This window comes from Pezoporus flaviventris, unplaced genomic scaffold, assembly GCF_033815535.1.
Source record: "Pezoporus flaviventris isolate CSIRO_AGI_PZ_B2104156 unplaced genomic scaffold, CSIRO_AGI_Pfla_v1 ptg000031l, whole genome shotgun sequence".
Taxonomy (NCBI): domain Eukaryota; kingdom Metazoa; phylum Chordata; class Aves; order Psittaciformes; family Psittacidae; genus Pezoporus; species Pezoporus flaviventris.
Window position 1 is genome coordinate 19,355,878 of NW_026892579.1, and position 21,138 is coordinate 19,377,015.

At 40.0% G+C, this 21,138-nt stretch overlaps 1 protein-coding gene across 1 annotated transcript in view; it reads left to right on the forward strand.

The window, feature by feature from the left end:
• Positions 1-13,518: 13,518 nt before the first annotated feature.
• CEP162 (centrosomal protein 162) overlaps positions 13,519-21,138 on the forward strand; it is a 46,170-nt gene continuing 38,550 nt past the window's right edge. The window contains exons 1-3 of the mRNA XM_061460354.1: positions 13,519-13,543; positions 15,429-15,532; positions 20,444-20,582. Of these exons, the coding sequence (XP_061316338.1) occupies positions 15,473-15,532; positions 20,444-20,582 (199 nt within the window). The 5' untranslated portion in view covers positions 13,519-13,543; positions 15,429-15,472. The remainder of the gene's footprint in view (positions 13,544-15,428; positions 15,533-20,443; positions 20,583-21,138) is intronic.

Below are 21,138 nucleotides of genomic sequence, written 5' to 3' on the forward strand. Positions count from 1 at the left end.
ACAGACAAAAACAAATTCTCAGTTTCTGTAATAGTAAAAGCGGTTGCAATTATAGTAGGTTAGGATTCAGTGTTTCATTTTCTTTTATGCATTATAACATCCAACCATCTTTTAGCTGTCTCTGTCACCAAGTCCTGACTCCCTGTTAAGGCTCAATCTTTGGCACTTGTAACTAAAGCAACGAGACCAAGTCCTTAAACTTATCCACTGAATGTGTTGGCTCTGAGAGCTTTTTCCAGAATTATGTCAACTTTCCACTTATCACTTATCTTCCTACCTCCTGCAAGTGCCCCTACTCACAACACTTTGTACATAGCCTGAGCCTTTCAGAGACAATCATGCAACATATTAAAACCATTCTAATCTGATGCTTCACACATAACCCCTCAATCACAGCTCGTACTGATTCCAACCATCAGGCTCATAATCTCTGTAGCACATTGGCCAAGAAAGAAAAAAGGGAAAATCCATTTTCATTCTATCTTATCCACAACATGTGCAAATATTACCTCATCCATCCTTGAGCTGGCTCCAGAGATTAACCCAAAGCTGACATGATAGATGTCTAATTTAAAAAATAGCCCATTTCCTGGCAGTTGATTTTATTGTCAGTTTTGTTTTAAACTTCAACTTTGGGTGTGACATTGCTACCAGAATTTCACATTTTTAAATACCAATTCACTTTCAAAGGCTGAAGCCAAGGATGATGTCATGTGTGCTGTAGCTTAGCACATATCTGCAGTGAGAGCTTGAAGATTAAAAAGAAAGTTTTCCTTGCAAAAACAAGAGCAAGACACATACGAAAAAGATTTTTGCAGGAAAGCAATGTGATGCTATTTAACCTTCTGATTAGGTAAAGCACTACATGCGTCTCTTTAATTGAGGGAATGTTGCTTTAGCAGTTTACTAGGCAGGAAGTGGCTGCTGATGCCTGTGGAAAGCAGGCTGCATGAGGTTTGAAGCAGCACTCTGAAGTGAAGAGTTTTACTGAGCTCAGCAGAGGTAGTCTGCATTTGTACTCATGCAATTCCAAGTACAATTTGACCCATGGGGATGAAGGACACCAGCTAAATGAAAAAAATAGCATGAATCCTTTGTTTATGTTACAGAAAAGCTCATATTGTATGCAACATTACTAAGAAATAAAATATCCTTTGCAGTGAAACAGTTTGTTCTTCCTAATCCAGTATTATTGTTTATGCATATGTTAAATCATAGTATACACATGGTTGTAAAAGCTGATTTATTAACCCAGCATCTGCTGGGACTAATGTCCCTCAAAAATGTCCCATATGTCAAAGGCGGGTACAGGCTCAGAGAAACACTCACCCCAGCTGGTCAGAAGGAGCAAAATTAAAACAGGTTTTGCTTTACAGACTACAGTATTTTTGTTTGTTTTCATTAAACACTCTTACTGATTTTAAACATCTGTATTTGTTAACTTGTTTAGTTCTTTCAAACTTAAGAGTACAAACAGTGCCATATGTGCTCACCGCTGGCATTTCTGTTCCCCATGCTAACATTTGCCACCAGAGCCAGGCTTACCTCTGACAACTCAGTAAACATGCTTCACAATGACATTTGAACTAGGTGAGGTAGTTTGCTGCCTAGAGAACGCAGCAAAGACACGTGGAAACCTCCCTCTTAAAACCTATGACACCCGCTGTGGAAATGTCAGCTCAGCTAAAGGAAAGCAGCATACGGGGGAACTGCATGTGGCCAGCTCTCCTGTCTCTGGTTGTTAGCTTTGTCATCATTTGCATTAGCTGGTTGGAGTCTGTGCAAGCAGGTGGAGGGGTAAACTCCAGAGACTTGCACATCCTGCTGTTATATTATCACAGGGGCTAGCTTAAAATGAAATGAGAAGCTTTCAGTGGCTGCATGAAGCAAGTCTACTCACCTCAAGTCACAGCTGGCCAAGAAGATTAAGAAGTGGTTTGGCTTCAATGTGTTAGTGCTTTCACAGAGATGAAATAGAGTGCATTTCAGGGCTCTTTAATCTACCAGAGGATGCTCTCACAAGTGGAACACTCAAGCCATTTAAGTGATGAATTAGATGGGATTTTTACAAAAGGAATAATCATTATTAGTGACAGGAACCAGTTAATAGGGAAAGCAATGTCTTTATGGCTGCCTTCCTAGAGGGCAGGCCACAGTCAAACAAGTTACCAGTCCTAATACCACATTGCTTCCAATGGGCAGGAGATTAGACTACATGATGCGTAGTCATCTTCATCCTGTATACTCTGGGAACCCACTGAGCTGTGGATGGGTCACTTCCACTCCTAGAAGTATAGCCAAACGACAGCCACGCTTCTGCTTTCACAAAAAAAAAAAAAAAAAAAAGAAATCCTTTAAATTCTGTTAATTTTTTGCAATTTGAGCAGCCATGCTCAGAAAAAATAAACTCATTTAAGGCATTTCCCTTAGAGTGACCTCATTTTGAATATTCAAGCCACTTTTAGCAACCATTAACCTAATTTCAGGTGGATCCTTTTTCCAGAATATTTCAACTCTATTTTCTCCTATGATTGACTTGTCATAGCTCATTCCAATGTCTAATAAATGCCTCCTTGGGAGGTGTATAGTCTTAGAACCTGGCCTGGAATTATCCAGCCTAATTTTTGGCACCCAGATTTCCTGAAAAGTGGTTAATACAAATGAGCATCTCTTAAGCAACGATTCTTAGCTTCTTTTTCTGAGGTAGTTTGCCCCTTCACACAGAGACCATAAATAATGACATTAAACATTTGTCCATGTTTAGGATTACATAAACATGTGCCTCTTTTGTCCTCAAATCCTGTCCCCTTTATGTTCAAGACCTATATTTCATACTTTGCCGTTCTTGTAAGACTTTGCACCCAGCCTGTGCTCCATGCTATAGGGAAAGAAGTCTGTGCTCCTCTCTACTGGTTCATTCTCCAGGGGAGGTTTAGACTGAATATTAGGAACAATTTCTTCACAAAGAGGGTGATCAGGCATTGGAACAGGCTAACCAGGGAAGTGGTGGAATCACCATCCCTGGAATTGTTAAAAACTGGGTAGATAAGGCCCTCAGTGATATGGGTTAGTGGTGGTCTTGTCAGTCTTGGGGTAATGGCTGCACTTGATGATCTAAAAGGTCTTTTCCAACCTAGCTGATTCTATGATTTGTTTCTACGATTCTATAACCAGGCAACAGTTCCCTCTGTAAGACAGGGGTGTACCTATATACAAGAGCATGTGCATGCACATATGCGTGTTCACACACATGCTGTCGCTTTTTACACATGTGCAGCAGCTTTGCCTGCTTCACTCCAACAGATGACATAGGAAATACTGATAGTAATAAAGGCTGGGGGAGCACAGGCAGGGAGAGGTGGTGGTAGGTACATGTATACATACATTTCTTCAAAGAAGGAGAGGAATGCTTAGTAGAATATATAGACTCAGATAATCATTTAGGTTAGGAAACACCTTAAAGATGATCAAGTCCAACTGTTAATCTAGCATGGACAAATACACCACTAAACCATGTCCCTAAGCACCAAATCTGCATGTCTTTTAAATATCTCCAGGGATGGTGACTCAACCACTTCCCTGGGCAGCCTGTTCCAATGCATGACAACCCTTCCAGTGAAGAAATTTTTCCTAATATCCAATCTAAACTTTCCCTGGCACAATTTGAAGCCATTTCTTCTTGCCCAGTGGTTTGTTACTTGGGAAAAGAGACTGATATCCCTGGCGGTGTTCAGGACCAGGTTGGACAGAGCCTTGGGTGACATGGTTTAGTGAGAGGTGTCCCTGGCCATGGCAGGGGGGTGGAGCTTGATGATCTTAAGGTCCTTTCCAACCCTAACTATTCTATGGTTCTATGATTCTATGATTCTATGACACATGTTTAAATGGGAAACAAGGGGAGAGAAGCAAAAGATGGCAGCACTTATTTGCCAAAGGCTACAGAAGACAGATTAACTGGGCTTGTGGATATAGAAGAACTGGGACAGCTTCTGCTGTTCATGTGCAAGTGTGTATACATGTTGGGGTGAGGGAGAGCCATGCTGCGAACAGACGAAAACTTCTGATCCTCTCTGGACACATCCCATGTGAGCCTGGCAGCAGCTGGATGAGACAACTAACAGAAGATGAGGTCAAGCAAGAGCTATGGTACAGTCTTGGTTCATTGAAAGCTTTCCAAAAGCAGGAATCCAGTGTTAGGAGAGGTGCATTACAGTCCTTCAGAGGACTAGTCAACAGTCCCTCAGAGCCACTTGAGTCACCACTACTCCTAGAGACTTTCTGAAGCCTCTCTCAACATCACACTAACAGAAGTGTGTGAAATTGTCTCTTCCGCCCTTGTAAGGCACCAGCAATACGAACTGCTCAGAAAATGCACAGGTTTCTAAACATGTCGTTCATACCTTTTTCTTGTTCCTCTTTCTCCTGAAACATCCCTTTCACTCCATTCTTTAATATGTGTCCTTTTTTGATTACTAACATTAGTCTTCAGGAAAGCTAACTCTCGGCACACTAGTAAGAATGTATATATTAATCTGATCAGACTCAAAGTCCTCTAAAAAGGCAAAAAAAGCACCTGATAGGATTATCAAAAGTTTCTAGGCAATAAAATATCTCAAGAAAGGTGTCTTTACTCTCCCAGGTGTAGACGGTGGCTTGTATACATTCCTGAAATCAGGGGCATGTGTCTGGGAATGCTATTCCAAAGAAAATACGCAGGGAGGTCTATTTCACATCACTTCACATTCCTTTCTGAATTTGCACCTCTTTCCATGTCCAGCTATTGGGTGGTTTTTATTGCTTATTACGTTTTGAACTTGACACTGTGAAGATCAAATAAGCAGCCAGTTATCAATTAACTTTCCAAAGCAAATACTTCAATATTCACAGCACATATGTGTTGCAGGCATAAATGCTGGGGGGTGAGGGGTGTGTTGGGGTGTGTATGTGCGCACATGTAGAAAGAACCAGGAGAAAGGGCTACTCAGTTAACACACAAGTTTCCAAACACGTGGATTACACAATCTTCTTGTACCTCTTTTCCCCACAAAATCTCTTTCACTCCAAGTGCAGGCAGATACACATACACATACACACACATGCTCACCTTTGATATAAAGTGGGGCCTGGCTCTTGCTGTGAATGTAACTTTCTTCTGTTCAATGGCTCTCTCACACTCTGCTGTAAGCGGTCTGAGGGGGCCACCAAGTAAGGAGAATTTTGGCCCACCTTGTTTTAAACCTCATCACACATCAGGGCCAGAAGCAGCAATAACTTCTCATTATAAATTGTGCCTGTTATTGTAATTTATCAGGATCAAACAGTTGCTGGCAGCCCCTTCCATAAGATCCGGTTGCAGTGTCTATATCAGCATCAAGCAAAATCAAACATGGCTTGCGAACAGAGGTTTAGTGATAAATAAATCACTCAGGGAGCTTTAGAGAAACAAGTCTTCACACACACCAGTGTTATGGTACTTGTCTTTATTTCTCTTCCAGCTTTCCTTTCTTTTCTTTTCTTTTTTTTTAATTTGATTCACAGTGTTCAGATGACATGTGTTTTGCCTTATTCAGCCATTTGGAGTACAGGTGCATGACTGTGTTTTTGATGGAGTGTTGCTATTCTGGAGTGCTCCATCCAAAACACAATCCCACACATGTAATCCAAACTGCTGAAGATGAGTCAACCATCTTCCCTTTACCATGATAATTAGACATTTCTTTTTTCATTCAAAGTTTCAGTCTTTATTATTAGTTGCAGATGCCATGCTTGAACTGTACTGTTCAATCTTTAAAGGCTTTCACACCAGGCTATTTTATCCCTCAGAGTGGAGGAAATTAACAAAAAGCCCAAGCTTATCCAAACTTAAATTAAATCAAATAAAATATTATTACACTGCAAGAACACAGTGACACCTAAATACCTTTAGTACACATATAAAAATTGTAGCTTAATATTCTATTAAGTAAACATAGCAGCTTGCCAAGGAAGGTTTGTCGCAATTAAAGGATTCATGGAACAGCAGCTTCCAGTGTTACTAATCCATGCAGGCCACACATCTAAGTGTCTTTGCTTTGAAAACGTTTCAGTTTCTTATCACATTAAGAAAATGATGATTTCCCAGAAGGCTGAAACAACAAAGAACTTCACCAGGTTTTAAATCCTTAAGCTAGGTATTATTTTCCAGACACAGGCTTGCAAAAGGCTGTTTTCACAGGGCTTAATATACACTGTCGGAACCTTGGGACTGCTGGTGTTTATTTCTGGTACCTTAGGAGCTAATAGGTGATTAGTGGGGCAGATATGGAATGAAAGAAAAGACACAGGAAAGCAGGTGCCATAGACCTTTAAGGATAAGCTTTAAGAACTATTTTAGTCCTTCAACAAGCCTATCTCTTGGTGGCATTTTTGGCAAGAGGTGGGTGGCAGACAGACACTGAATGTTCAGCTGCTGTAAATCTCTGAGTAATGACAGGTTGGATCCCTACCCTAAAGCACTGTTTACAGAAAAAAGAAATCTTCTGCCTGTTCACATTTGAGAATTTCAGAGTGGTGAGATTTTCCTTTCCACAGTACCTGGCTGGCTTTTGTTTTCTGTACACAGAAGATCAATTTAGATTATCTTTAGTTCCAGGTATAGAAAAATAAACCAGAAAGGACACTTGCTGACTCTACAAAGGCTGGTGGAGCATGACACCTCCTTGTCAGGTGCCACCAGCACAGAGTAACAAAGGTGGTTGGGCTATAAATGTGTTGTAGGTGAGGGATCAGCACCTAGCTGAAGTGGCCCCAAGCAGCCCTGGGGATGTGGCAATAGAGAAGAAGACCTCAAAATTTCGTTGACTTCCCCCTTCCCCGGCTCTGTAGTAGTATCTGTACAAACAGCATGGGACTGGGCACTGCATCTCCATGAGCGAGAGGATGACAAGTAAGACAGCTACATTAAACCGACAAACGTGAACTTGCTTCGCACAGGGAACTCAATTGTAACAGTCACCCTGTTTCCCCGTTCAATACTGGTTAACACATCCCAGGGTTTTTGTTATTATGTGTGAACCCGAGTTTGAGGGGGGTTTATTCCTTCACTGGCCTTTTTTCCATTCACTGGGGAAAAGGATTTCCTTCATGTTCACCTGGGCAGTCCATGGATCACAGCTGGTGGAGCAGAACGTGTATAGGCAACAGTTCCTGGCAAGGATCTGATTTTGCCCCCTCAGCTTTTAAGACCTGATGCTCAGTTCCCTGTGCAGAAATGTAAGACTGAACCTCACAGCACGATTTCAAAGAAAATAAAAAAATGTGGAGCAGATTATCTTAGGATGAAATTATAATGAGAAAAAAGCTTGAGGAAAAGGGTAACTGGGATAAATTTCACACTCCAGCTCTCCAGCCCAAATGTACACCGTAACTACCTTTTGCCTGCTGAAAATGCCATAGAAATACTACTAACAGCCGCTTGGATCATAGGAATACTGTTTATAACAGACATGAAGACAGGAAAACTGTGGAATACATTATTGGTTTAGAAGTTAAATCAAACTCCTGGCAAATAAATCAACAATCATTCCAAATTTTCTTTCTAAAAATGTAGGCTAATATATTGCAAGGCAAGTGATCCATCAACAAAGTATGACCTTTCAAGCCAGAAGACAATCCTGTCCAGTAACTAACTGCTTAGTGAAATTATTACCTCAGCAGCAAAATTACAACAAGCCTTTTCCAGAAGCCACGAAGACTCAGGTAGACCATTGCCCGTCAGGTTTGAAGTTTGTGCTTACAGCTCCATTGCTGTATGAGATGCAAAGAGCCATGCAAGCATGCTGAACACTCTCAGCCCATCATGAGGGGCTGAACCACTGGAGCAAACTGGTATTGGATTAGTATTAGTTATCGTACATGTATACACCTGCTGCTATGCCCCATGTTAGATCCAGGGAAGACAGACTTAGAGGTACCAGAGAAATGCCAGCAGTCACATGCAGGTAAAGACCAGATTCGAGGAACTGTTCTTATACACCTCTATATAAGGAACAACAACCACGCTCCTCAGTTGCCGCCACCACTGGTGTGGGGCATACTTAGAGCTGGGCTTCAAGCAGGGAATGCTCCTGGCCTCAAATAGATGTGAATCTCAATGTTGTGGATGCACAGCAACTTTAAAAACATTTTCACTGATTTTCCCAAGAAAATTTTCCACCTCTTCACTTCAGCAGAAACTCCAACACAGAATAAGCATCCTGTACTGAAAGGAGTGAAGCACGATCCCTGGCCAAGTGGGTGTTCCAGGTTCCCAGCACTCCAATAACAGATCATTTTTAAATCAGCCCCTAAAAAAAACCCTGAAGACCTCCCAGTTGCACTAAATGCCACAGTTTGATCCTTTTTTGGCCAGTAGGATAAAATGTGATGTTATGACTAGCTGTATTTTAGGAAGAAATCTCCTGTGGCAACCCTCAAGCTACCTTATTTTCAGAGGAAAATGTTAAAAATTGCAAATCTATCACTTTAGATCTTCCACTGTTTCTGTAATGGCAAATATAATTGCACTTGCCATATTGCACTTTTTTGGATACTTATCTGCAGAGAAACAATGTTCCTTTAAATTAGCTTTTTAAGATAAACACGCATGCATGTGCTGTTTATTGTACTTTAAAATAATCCCTCAAAAAAAAACCAACCAGTTGAAAATGCTTCAAACTGCATTTGGAGAATGACCTGAGATGTGGGAAAGTTGTCTATTGCTTATGTTATTTTTTCACCCACTTTTGAGTGCTTTGAGGCTACATTTCCCCTGAGTTATGACAGATATTGCCACCCACCTTAGCTCTTCCTGCCTCTGCCCTAACAGAACCTCTTTGTTGTTTTATCTAATCAGATTCAGAGGCCCTGCTAGAGTTGGCTCTTTCAGACTGTTCAAAGCACTTGTATTTCTTATTTCCCAGGCTTCAGAAGAACTAAAAATAACCAAGTGAAAATCCGAAATGCAAAGCTAATATTCTTGCCAGTGTTAAGCAGATATGTTGTCAGGATTAACGAGAGATTTTACAGATCTGAAAAATCTGAATAAATCAGAACACTTAATTTTTCTTTGCTGAGTTTTCTGAGTTTAATCTTTCCTAATCTGCTAAGAATTTTTTATAACAATATTTACCTTAATTTTTTTCTGAAGCAAAGATACGCGGTGTGTCTTCATGCAAAGATTAAAATTTATTGTAAAACTGTCTATATACAAAGGAGAATATTCATTCTCCTTATTAATTTAGATGAGGGTTTGCAGTTCAAACCATTCGGGGGTGAAAGCAACCCAAGTTCTGCCTCCAGTCCCCATTGCAGAGTAGGAGTCATAGGTGTGTCACCTGATGCCAAGTACTGAGAATTTTCGCTGGCAAATGACCTGCAGGCAGCATAGGACAGAAACATTTGGTGAGTTTAAATGTGCTACAGTTGGTCAAACCAGACACATCTGAATCTATCTTTGAATAACAACTTTCTCAGGATTTGTCAAAAGTTAAAGCTTGTAACAAGAGGGATCTTGCTGCACTGGTTGCATTGGTCAGTAAAGCAATGTTTATAGGGAATGGATAAATGGAAGAAAAAGCAGTGTAAAGTGTCGGCAAATGCACTTCTTTCAAGTTGAGAGAGTGAGAAGCAGCTATAATTATTGATTGCAAACATTCAAGCTCTTGAAGTAACTTTTAACTACTTCCATTTGCTGGCAATAGCAGTTTATGATGGGGAAGGGTTTATTCCTGCAGCCAGTACTTACAGTAATTTTGTCCTCCCCTTCTTCAAGAGAAACTGAAAAGCTGGAAGCACAGGGCACAATGTAAAGGCAATTATGCATTCACACAAATTAGCCAAAGGGAGGATCTGTTTTTAAAAAGTCTGAGACACAGTGCATGTCTGCTAACTTCCAGAAGCTGGGAACTGGCCACCAAAGTGACAGCCCAGCTTCTAAACTTCTAAACTTACAGCCATTCAAGGGATCCAAGCTTGAAGCAGAAATAAGATTAGGGACTGGTTTAAGTCTCTGGAATAATTAGAAACACAACACAGAATTTAGTTCTCAGCCCGTGGAGAAGCTGCATGATGAAAAAACCTGGCAGGTGAGATGTTAAACTCAGTTCAAATTAGCTACTGTAACTCAGTCTACCAGAAATCTGGCCCTCAGGATCTGAGGACTATGGCTAATCAGCAGTGGAACAAAGTAAGACCTGCAGTGAAACAAAAGTGACAGTATTTAAAATGCTTCTTTAAAATGAAATTATAGTTAGGTGAACTATTTTATAACTAATCATAACTTAATAATGCCAGACTATCATTATCGCTTGCACAAAATACATTTCCACATAATTTTTCCATTTTCTGTGAAACTTGTAATTTTACAGCAGGCTTTTCTTTTTTGATGCGTATACTGGAAAGGGTTTTTATTGCATAGTCATATAAGGAAGCATATCACAGTGGGCATGCACAGAAAATGCAGTTTTAGCTTCTTAATTCACCACTGTTTGTTTGCTTTTCATTCAGTATGAAACTGTTAACCTCTAAAAAACATAATCAAGAATATGGCTAAATATTTATTATCATAATCTCGTATTTCACATATTTTCAAGTTCAGTACTGAAATACTATCCAACTCGATGCCTCAGCCAAAGTGGATGCGGCAGACGTTTTGCTGCTTTTTTATTTGATGTCTTTTTCCCCACTGACATTTACGGATGATATGACTCTGTTAGACAACAAAACAGAAGTATGGATATTTTATCCCTTTAAATTTTATTAACTGTTTGAAATTATTCCACTAATATGCAAAGCCTTATATTTTAGCAATAATAAAAAAAATGTGCTAACTGTACATATGCCATACATTTAAATGACAAGTCAATCGCTACAGCGGGAAAAAAAATCAGTTTTCACAGGAGTCAACAAAAGCTTCCCATCCATGCAGAGCCAGAATTTTACCTTAGAACCTGGGGCTGTGTCCAGCAGGACCTATTTCAGAATCTGTGATCACCCTTCTGCTTTAATCACGTTGCCGCCCAAATTGCCACATTCCTGGCTGAAATCCATGGCTAGCCTTGCGCTCTGTTTTCTAAGCTCCACTGCTAAGAGCTGGTTGGCATTAGAAGGAAATGAAAATCTTTTAAGTGGCTATTGTGCATGTTATTTGAATGCACTGGATGACATTTCAACACCAGGCAATGCCTCCTCTCCACCACAGTCATCAAGAGTGGTTTGGTGGTTTCTTTCCTTCCCATATGGGCACTGAGGTTTAAAACAGCATTGATCCCTCTGCACATTTTTCTATACTTTGTACAAGCCTCTTTGAACCTATTTCTGCAAACAGAGAGGCTTCAATGTGCAACAGTTTTTCAGCAGCTTGAAGGACTGAGCCCTTGATGTGATTATTTGATTATATATGAAGTAACTCTCATGATCAATGAGTGATGTCACAGTTATTACTTTGAAGTTAACGGCAAAATTTGCATTGGCTTAAATCTGAGCAGGATCAAGGCATGCAGCATCAGACTGACATTCCTTAATTAATTTCCATATTTCTCTTTAAATGCTCACGCCTCACTCCATGCTTTTTCATGAGACCAGAGAAGAGAGCAAATGCTGGAAACTGATGTTTTCACCAGCAACAGGCTGTCACACGTAACAAATAGCTCTAGAATATGAGTTTCTGTGGGCATCCTGTCCTTGATCAGCTCCCACGTTTCCCACAGACAGCAGCATAAGTTGCACACAAAGATGAAATAAATGACCCATACCTTGCAAATGGAAATACAATACTCCATCTGCAGACAAAAGGCCTGATTGAAGGAAGTGCTTCAGCACCTTTAGTCATTTCTACAGACTTCGGTGGAAAATAGCCTGTATTTCTCTGCTTCTTTGAATTAAACTATAATTTATACTTGCATTAAAAAAAAATCTGGGATACATAAAGGCCATATTGGAAGCACGGTCTTTATTTCTCAAGCTAACAGGAAATGAGAGACAGTAATAAGATTTTAACTAGCCTCTCACTTGCACCAAGTATCCAACACCCGCTGAAGAAAACTTCCTTTCAAAATCTTTTCATTCCAAGTCTGCTCAACAGAGAACCAAAATATGTGCGTGTGTGCGTGCGAACAATGTTCATTTGTATTCTTAAGTGAGCTTGTTTTGCCATTTACTAAATGCTGGTGTAAAAATTCCTAAAGCAACGTGACTCTCACAACAAACACAACTGACAGACCCTAGCTGGGGAGCACATGCAAGCACAGACTGCAATTGTTCTGTGGTTATTTGAGAGACAGTGGTCAGGGAAACAGGGGTCATTAATTTCTCTGTGTATTTTAAACATTTCCAGAGATGTGCTAAAATGCATTAAAAGCACAGCAGCTGACATCTAAGGCTGAAACATTAGAAAAAGCTTTAGTAGGGGATTTCTTTGTAAGAGCGAGAAGGAATGGTTTGGCTTTTGACCTCTGTAGTAGCGAAAGCAACGCCCTTTTAACTCTTCACATATTGCTTTTCCAAAAGACAGCTGACCAACTCCTGGAGAAGCACATCCCTCAGAAACTTGAGGCAGAGATTTTGGCTGCAGGTGGCCACAGTGTTTGCCCCACAGGCTTCAGGAAAGAAACAAGGCTTGTCCTCTGTGTGGACCTGGCATTGCCACCAGACAAGGAAACACACTTATGAGAGAATCATAGGCTGGTTTGGGCAACCTGTGCCAGCGCCTCAGCACCTTCACAGTAATGAGTTTCTTCCTAATATCAAATCTAAATCTACCCTCTGTCAGTTCAAAGCCATTCCCCCTTGTCTTGTCACTATACGCCCTTGCAAAAAGTTCCTCTCCAGCTTTCTTGCAGATCCCTTCAGGTACTGGAAGGCTGCAACAAGGTCTCCGCTTATTTAGTTTTAATTCCGCCGCTCCACCCGCAGTCGAACACAGAAACAACGCGAGCGGCAAGCTCAGAACCGACAGCGAGGGAATGACTACGGCCGCCTCCAGCATCTCCCTGCTCCCGCTGCCAGCAGCCCGGGGCAGACAGTCCCGATCCCGTCCCGGCGGAGGCAGGTGCGTGGGCAGGCCACGGCGGGCCGGGTGCTGCAGCGTTATCCTGGCGTGACCTCTCATGGTAGAAGCAGTGAGCGGCGGCGGCGCTGCCCAGGCGCTCTCCCCGGTGCCGGTATCCGCTGGCGCCGCCCGCCGCTGCCCAGCAGATGGCGCCGGTGCCGCACATCACCGCGCGGTGACTTCCGCTTCAGCCGCGCGGGCCGGGCCGGGTCGGGCCGTGCTGTGCCGAGGCGACCTTTGCCACGGTAGTAATGGCCGCCGGGCACCGTGCCGTGCTGTCACGTGTCGCGCCATGCGCGTCGTGGCGGGAGGGCCGAGGAGAGAAGGAGGCCGGCGGATTGGTCGGGATCACGTGTTGTGTCCTCCCTGCCCCGTTGCAGTGTGGTTTGGCGGGCGGTACGGTGGCCGCGAAGGTTTCCTAAGTAACCGCGCCGTGCTGCCAGCGAAGGAGGCTGCCATGGCCGAGGCGTGGCCCAGGTATGCTGCTGGCCCACGGGGCAGAGCTGCGCTCGTCTCTGAGCCGCTCCGTCCCCTGCCGCTCTGCAGCGTGTTCCTGCGGTCCGCGGAGCCGAGCTCTGCCTGGCGGTGCTCCGTTAGTGGCTTCTCTTCTCCCGTCCCCTTCCGTCCCGGCTGCACGTCTCCGAGCTCCCGCCCTGCCGGGGTTGTCGCAGTCACTCGGCAGCACTCGCTGGGCCCAGAGAACGGGGCTGGGGTTGGGACGAGCCCGTCAGTGCCAGGGGTGCTGCCCGGCCTACGCCTGCTCTGCGGGTGCTTTAAGGGAAGCTGGAGAAGGAGGAGGATCGGGTCATGGCTGGTCCTGACGCTGGGGTGATTAAAAGATTATGGGAAATGTGTTAGGCTGTATAAGCTTTCCTTCGTCCCTGCGATTTAGTCGTATCTTACAAAACCTTCTGCTTTCTGCACTGTGTTATAGCATATACCTCAGTAGGTGACTTCTTTGTTTTACCTACAAAGTCATTTGTGAGCCTCCAGTTCTCAAGGTATGGCCGTAGTGTGTGTTTGCTAATGGTGATGTTTGTCGATAATCTTCTGTTACGGAGATTGGCGGACATATTTGTTGTCCCTTGGAAAAATAAAGTTTCATATTGTTAGATTTTGTGAAAGATGTAATTATAGGGTAGATAGAAGTACAGATAATGTGAGAAGAACTTTTTTCTCGTAAGGCTGACATTAAGTATTCTGCATTTGCTGAAATAGTTATCACAGCTAGTTAGACATCTAGTGTTTAGCATCTAGCGTTCCTTGTAAACGAATGTGTAAAAGGATACTGGATTGTGTCGTGAGAGGTAACAATCTCACCATGTTTTCAGAGGTACTGCCAAGTGTATGTAAGGGTATCTTACTCAATAAGTGTATGTTACAAGGATAGCTTACTGAATTCATAGGCAGTCTGCTATAACTTTTTTGGTTTTTACCTGCTGAAGGTAAAGTATCAGGTGGTCTATGGATGAATAAGGAGTGAAAGCAGGAAGCACTTGTCACAGCTCACCTATCAAAATCAATTCACTAGGTGGGTAACAGTCCCTTATACTGAGAGGGCTCCATACTGAGAGAAGGTTTTTTTTTAATGGTAAAAGCATTTCTGCAAGTGTTTAGCCCTTTTATGTTTACATAGCACTTCTCAGCCTGGAAGAGGCTAGGATAGTTTAATGTTATACATGTGCAGTTTTGAATGTAGCCATATATGTTGAGCAGCTTGATATACAAAAACTTTGTAGAGTTTTGAGTGTGGAGTATGTGTTATACCTGAGAAGTCAATAGAAATTTCAGGGAATGGGAGGGGGACAAGTGCCACTGGCCTTCCGTGTCAGGGCATATCAAACCAAATGTCATCCTATAATCTTTAAACACTTTCATGTATTTATTGTTTACTGAGTTCTAGGCACAGTGGGGACAGTCAAACAATATTAAAATGCCAGATGTCTCCAGTTTGGGAGAAAAAAACATAAAAAGGAATTCAAAGGCCTTAAAATAGATGGGAAGTATTACTGCAGTGGATTCTTGTTCATTACCAAAATGCTTAATTGTGGATAGCTAAGAGAGCTGTCTTTTGAAGTGTAGAGATGTTGAAGAAAATCATATTTTATCCATCACCCAAATTTTAATTGCTGAAGCTGTTATTTTTAAAATGAGTGTTTTGATTATAAGGAATTTTAGGTGATCCAGGTATGTTTGCATTGATTGTTTTGTTAAGTAAATAATTTAGATTAGGGGTGGGAGGAATGAAATCTGTCATCAGTCTCGAGAATTATTTTTTGCTTAAAGCTGTCTATGAAAACAGGAAAACACTGGGTTGCCTCTAATTTCAGATGCTTATAATTAATTTTATTTTAAATCTTAGGTTTTAAACTCTGTTGTTTGGAAGGTAACATCCAGGTGCAGATTATGGCTCATCAACTTTCTAAAGAAGAATTAGATGAGCAGTTTGAAGAGTTTCTGAAAGAGGTATGTTTTAGAGGAAGGTCACATCCTTTCTCTTTAAAATAGAGGGGGAAATGAAATGGAAGATGCAGCTGTGTTTTTTATCACGTAATTCACATAGCTCTCAGGTTGGGGTCTTTGCAAGGTCTTAATTTAATTGCTACACTTAATTCATACTATGCTGTGTTATTTAAATGGAAGAGTTTTGTGATTAAATAAATAATTTTGTTTATTTGTCATCACTGCTAGGTTGTATTTTCAGAAAGAGCCCTTCTTTATTTTTGTTTCAATTTAATTGTGTTATTTAGTAACAGATGCTTCAAATTAATATAGTTGAAAATGAGATTAAAAACTTTTCCTGTATGTAAGCACAAGCTATGTTTTAATAATTTCCTTATTTTTCTGTGCAATATCTAATTTCACTGAATTCTATTTAAAAATTCTTACTAATCCTAACAAAATGAAGTAGTGATTAGAAAATTTTAATTTGATTCCTCTTATTCCCCATGGTGCTTGATGATTTTTGAATACAAGCAAGTCAGTGGGTTATGACTTAAGCTAACAATTATCAGATTTGGTCAAATGCACTAACTAGGTATGTGGGTTTTTTCCCACTATGTATAGACCTTTAATTTCAGAATTTTCTCTGTGGTCTATCAGACACACAATGTGGTAACCCTGAGATAAAAATACCACATGCTTAAGGCCTTTGTTAAATTCTGCTACTGTATGTAAGTGTAGCTAATGCTGGCAGAGAATATTCTTGGGGTCTCTATTATATGTAATGTATGCTTGAAGTGTTTTTCATGTGGAGGATGTGCTACAGTTTAATTACTTGTGAAAAATGTAGGTGCTTGATTCTATAAAAATTGAACCTTTTACTATGTAGTAAAGATCTGTAGTAATGAGAGGCTTCTTTATCAAGAAGATTTTAACTTTCCCAGGTAGGTCTGTAACTCATGTAAATGTAACGTCAATGAGAAATCCGATATTGAGAGAATAGAAAACCAAAATGCCATCTGAAAATTAAGGTTCACAAATAATTTAGAGGTGAATTTTGTAATTTAATTTGATGATGTAATTGAGATGACATTCTTCAATTCATCGACATTATAGTTATTAAAAATAGAAAATTAGGCTGTGCCTTTCTGTCAAAAGTTTTTTACTATTGTTATAAAGGGAGTTGATCTGGGGAAGAGAAAGGAGGCTTATTCTTTGGTTTATTTTGTGCATCTGTCAAACTCTGCATATGATTGCTTCTACTATTTTGTTCCTCATTTGGAGTGTTCTTCATGCTCTTTAGCTACTGCCAACATAGAGAATGCTTGAGTTAGAAAAAAATTAAAATAGCTGCACTGAATTATTCTAAGTGGTATTTGGCAAGTTCCAGAAAATATAACTTTTAATAACTCATGTCTTAATTATTTTTTACCATTTCAAATTAAAACAGTTTGGTTTACTATAGTATACCAGCGACAGATGATGCTACTGATATATTTGCTACCAATTCTGTCATTAAAAGTATGCATTGTTTTATGTTTTGTGAGCTAGATAGGGACCCAAATAACAATGACATTATCTATTCTTTGTTACTTTATATGTCTGCATCTTCTGTTATGTTCCTCCCTTTGCTTTTTTTTTTTAATAAAAAGTGCGCAGCCCTTTAATGTTAAGATGAGAAACTGGTGTGCTCCACTGTTTGAAATTGCTGTGTAGGTGATGTTTGTGTTGAGAGTATAACAAGGGGGAATAGGAAAACTGTTTCTTAGTAGTTTGAGGAAGATTTAATACTGTTTAAGCAAATCTTTTAGAGAAGAAATGGAGCAAGGTGGTTGTTTTTTTTTTCTTTTTCCCTTTTAAATAACTCATGGTGAAACTGGCTTTTTTTTTTTCAGGGGGAAGGGGTTGTATGTATATTTGTGATTAAAATGTATAAAGTTATAAGAAAGACTGCAGATACATTTGGATGGTGCAGGTCTAATATGGGGATTAAACTAAAGTCTTTTGGCATTTGCACTGAAGCTATCAGTGAAGAGGGGTTTCTAGGCTTTTGTAAATATACAGAAGGAAACACAAATGAGAGATAACAATTGCTTTATGTAGGATAGGACTTCTAATGATTCCTTCTGCCTGGTCAAGTTTATTTCAAACCCCTTGCCAGAACAGCCTGTTGTCATCCATGATTCTCTCTTCCTCTTCAATTGTCTGTGTGCCTGTGGTCCTTCCGCTCCCCACCACCAGTATCTTGCTTTAGTATGCTTCCTCTTTCGTCACTTTAATTTCCCTTAAGCATCGTCTGTCATTGGTATAGCTCCTAGGATTCAGAATGCTGGCCATGAAGTTCCCTTGGGACATGCAGCATGAGAAGCTTGCTCTAATACACAGTGGTTCAATTAATTGCTTATTTGATGACACTTCAAGCAAAGCCAAGTTATGAAAAAACCATTGCCTGCTTCTAGTTTTCTAGGTTGGCTTATTTGGCTTGATATTCATGGGCGGTTGAGGAGGAAGACTTTCAGAAGGAAAGGCTATACCATCTTTATTAGGAAATCCATAGAATAGTGCCTGGAAGAGTAAAACTACACATTAAACCATGTTTGAAAAACATTTTTCATTTTTATTAGAAGAGCAAATATATTTTAAAAATAATTGCATACTAAAAATATCATTCGGAGTTATATTGAAGAAACTTCATGAAATAATTAGGACAACTGATCATGAATGTTTGAGTGGTTTAGATCCAATCCTGTGTTACCTGTCTACTTCCTTAAGTTTCTTCATGTGTATAGGAGGTGGTAAGCTGATTATGTGCCGTGTAATTGTCACAGTTGTTAAAACTGGCTCTCTTTATTTTTTTTACTTTTAGTTAAGATTAAGCAACTGCCACTTTTTTTCTTCTTTTTCTGTGTCTGTGTACCTGAAAGGCTGACAGACTGTTTTATAGAGGAGCGGAAGGAAGAAATCAGTGGCACTTACTGGCGCTGAAAAGCCATTACTGGGCCAAATAAATGAATCAATCTATGTACTTTTTTCAAAGGAAGAACAAAGTCTGTAAGTTTAGCTGTTGAGACAGCTGATGTTGGGGAAAATGCACTAGTATTTTTGTGTCTGAATTTCTTTCCCAGCTGCTGCAACTTTACTGTTTGCAGTTAACAAGATGGCTGGGCCTAGAAAGTTTCCAGAACTTGGGAACAGCCTGTGGGAGTTACAGTTTCTTTAGTTACAAAACTCTAAGGAGTATGAGGATCATTGAAATCCTGCTTGCAAAAGAGAGGATACTGTTAGTCATAAAAGAAACAGCAAGTGATAATAGAGCTTGCATCAAGCTCCTGTCAGTACTTCTAGCTAGCAGGAGGCACTCCAGCCTTCAGGGACAGTGACACTCGTACTTGTGACTAGTGTGTTATTTATAGGACATTTATTATGAATGTAAGGCTGTTCAGTTCTATGTCACTGAGCCAATGGAAAGAAATTGCAGCATATCCTGTTGTCTGGCAGTTTTATAATTTATTAGAATTGTGTTTTCTTAAAATGCAAGGCTCAGGGAACTTAAATTTTCTTACTGAGTGTGACAGGCATTTAGTTTTCTCAAGTGAAATGATAAGCTCTAAGGATGTTACTGGTTAGAGATATTCACAATAATTTTCTTATATGGTAGTTCTCGATAATTGGCATTTGATTTATGAATGTTCTTATTAGGCCCCTATAAATTGAAACGTTAGGCATACAGTAAAGATAGGTTTTAATGGTAGTGCTTTTGATGTAATAGGCATCGGGCAGTGGACTGCAGAGGCTTGCTTTAATAAAACATCATGTTTTACATATTAAGTACCAACAATCCTGTTGGCTTTAGTATTCTGTTAATACTGTCAAATTTTCTTGTTTGGGACTATTACAAAAGGTTTTGAACTATTACAAAAGGTTTTGAACTTTTCACATGTGGTGCATTTCATATATGAATTCTTTGTTTTTCATGTTTTATGGCTTTTTGTTAACTCTGTTCATTAAGACACTTATACACAATTGGGTTCAACAATTGTGGCTAAAGTTTAGATAAAAAGTCTGCCCCTTTCCTTAACCCCATGTTTACTGAGTTTAAGCACAAGAAAAAAAAAAAAAAGCAGCATGTAAGGTTGCGGTGCACTAGCTTAATGAATATATTTCTTTGTTCAGTGTCTGGATAGCTAATTGTGGCTCTGGGCCTGCTGTGACGAAAAGAGCAGAGATTAGCTTAAAAAAAAAAAGCTTCATCACTTCAAGAAAAGTGCTGTTGTCTCATGAGGAGTGTGGGGGTCATTTCCTTCCTGCTAACTCTTCAGTAACTTAAGTTCATACAATGTTCATACTCGTAGACTTCTGCTTTGTTGATTTAAGCCATCAGTTAAAATCAGTGTGGATGACTAACACATATGAAAGTTTGCTACATAGCTGGGTAGGAATGGCTCTGGCATTTCTGTTAATTTCCATGAACACAAAGTATAAAATTAATTTTTGAAATACGATTTGCTGGGAGCTGGAATATTACTTGTGAAGACTTATTTTTAGAATATTAATAACATTGTTCATGTACAAAGCAAGGCCAACGCAAAACTTTCTGCTCTACTGAATTATCTTTAGGGATATAGTCAGGATTTTGATTCTCTTATGTTGTAGTTAAATGAAAAAGTGTAGATTATGCTGTTCATTTGAACGTATACTCTACTAAGCAGTTAACTTTTAACATACCCAAATACTGGCAATGGGGTTATTATCACATGTGGTATTATGCCACATGAAAATAGTTTTCTTACTCAACTTTGTCATGCATATACAAAAAAGGCAGACAGTGGTGAGTAAAGAGAAGCATCTGAGCTCAAAGTCCAGAACTGAGTGGCTGAAAGGCAGTCAATGTGAAAATGTGAAAGCTGTCTTTAATCTGGTATGCATTTGACTCAGTCTCTTTCAGATGATTCACTTGAAAATTCAAAGAAAAAATCCAGCATTCTCGAGACATTGGGACAGCCCAGGAAAAAAGAAACAAAGAAAAAGGATTCTGTGCTGTGGTGGCTATCTGAAGAAGATTCAGACAATGGTGGTAAATAATGTAGTTTTGCAATATTTTGGCCACAGGGGGTCAGTTCTTTCTCATACTTCATATAGGCTTGGCTTCAGATTAAGTTGGTGCCACTCAAGTGCTATAGAACATTATACAGTGTCCTAAATTCATGTTTGTAAAGTATAAAACTCAAATTGTTTGGGGTTTGTTTTTTTGTTTCTTTGTTTTTTTAAAGGGACTGTATTCAAGCTGTAAGCAAGTTTTCTGCTGGCTTTTTCTGTAGCTTCCAAGTTACTAAAACTTGTAAAGTGCAAACACATTATAAATAGTAAGATAATTAAAAAATATAGCATGAATTCTGCAGAAAAGTTTGTAGGTGTGTTTTGTAACCAGCCTGTTCTTTGTACTGACTTTTATAGATTTCTGTTTTCAATAGAGGAAAGGAAAAAGACCAATTTGTATAAACTTACACTATTTGCAACATTTATAATAAGCTGGGGAAGCAAAGAAAAAACTTTTCAACAGCAGCTGATTCAGAGATGTATGTCTGTCAGTATTCTCAACATTTTCATTGGCAAGAACCATGGCTTAAGGG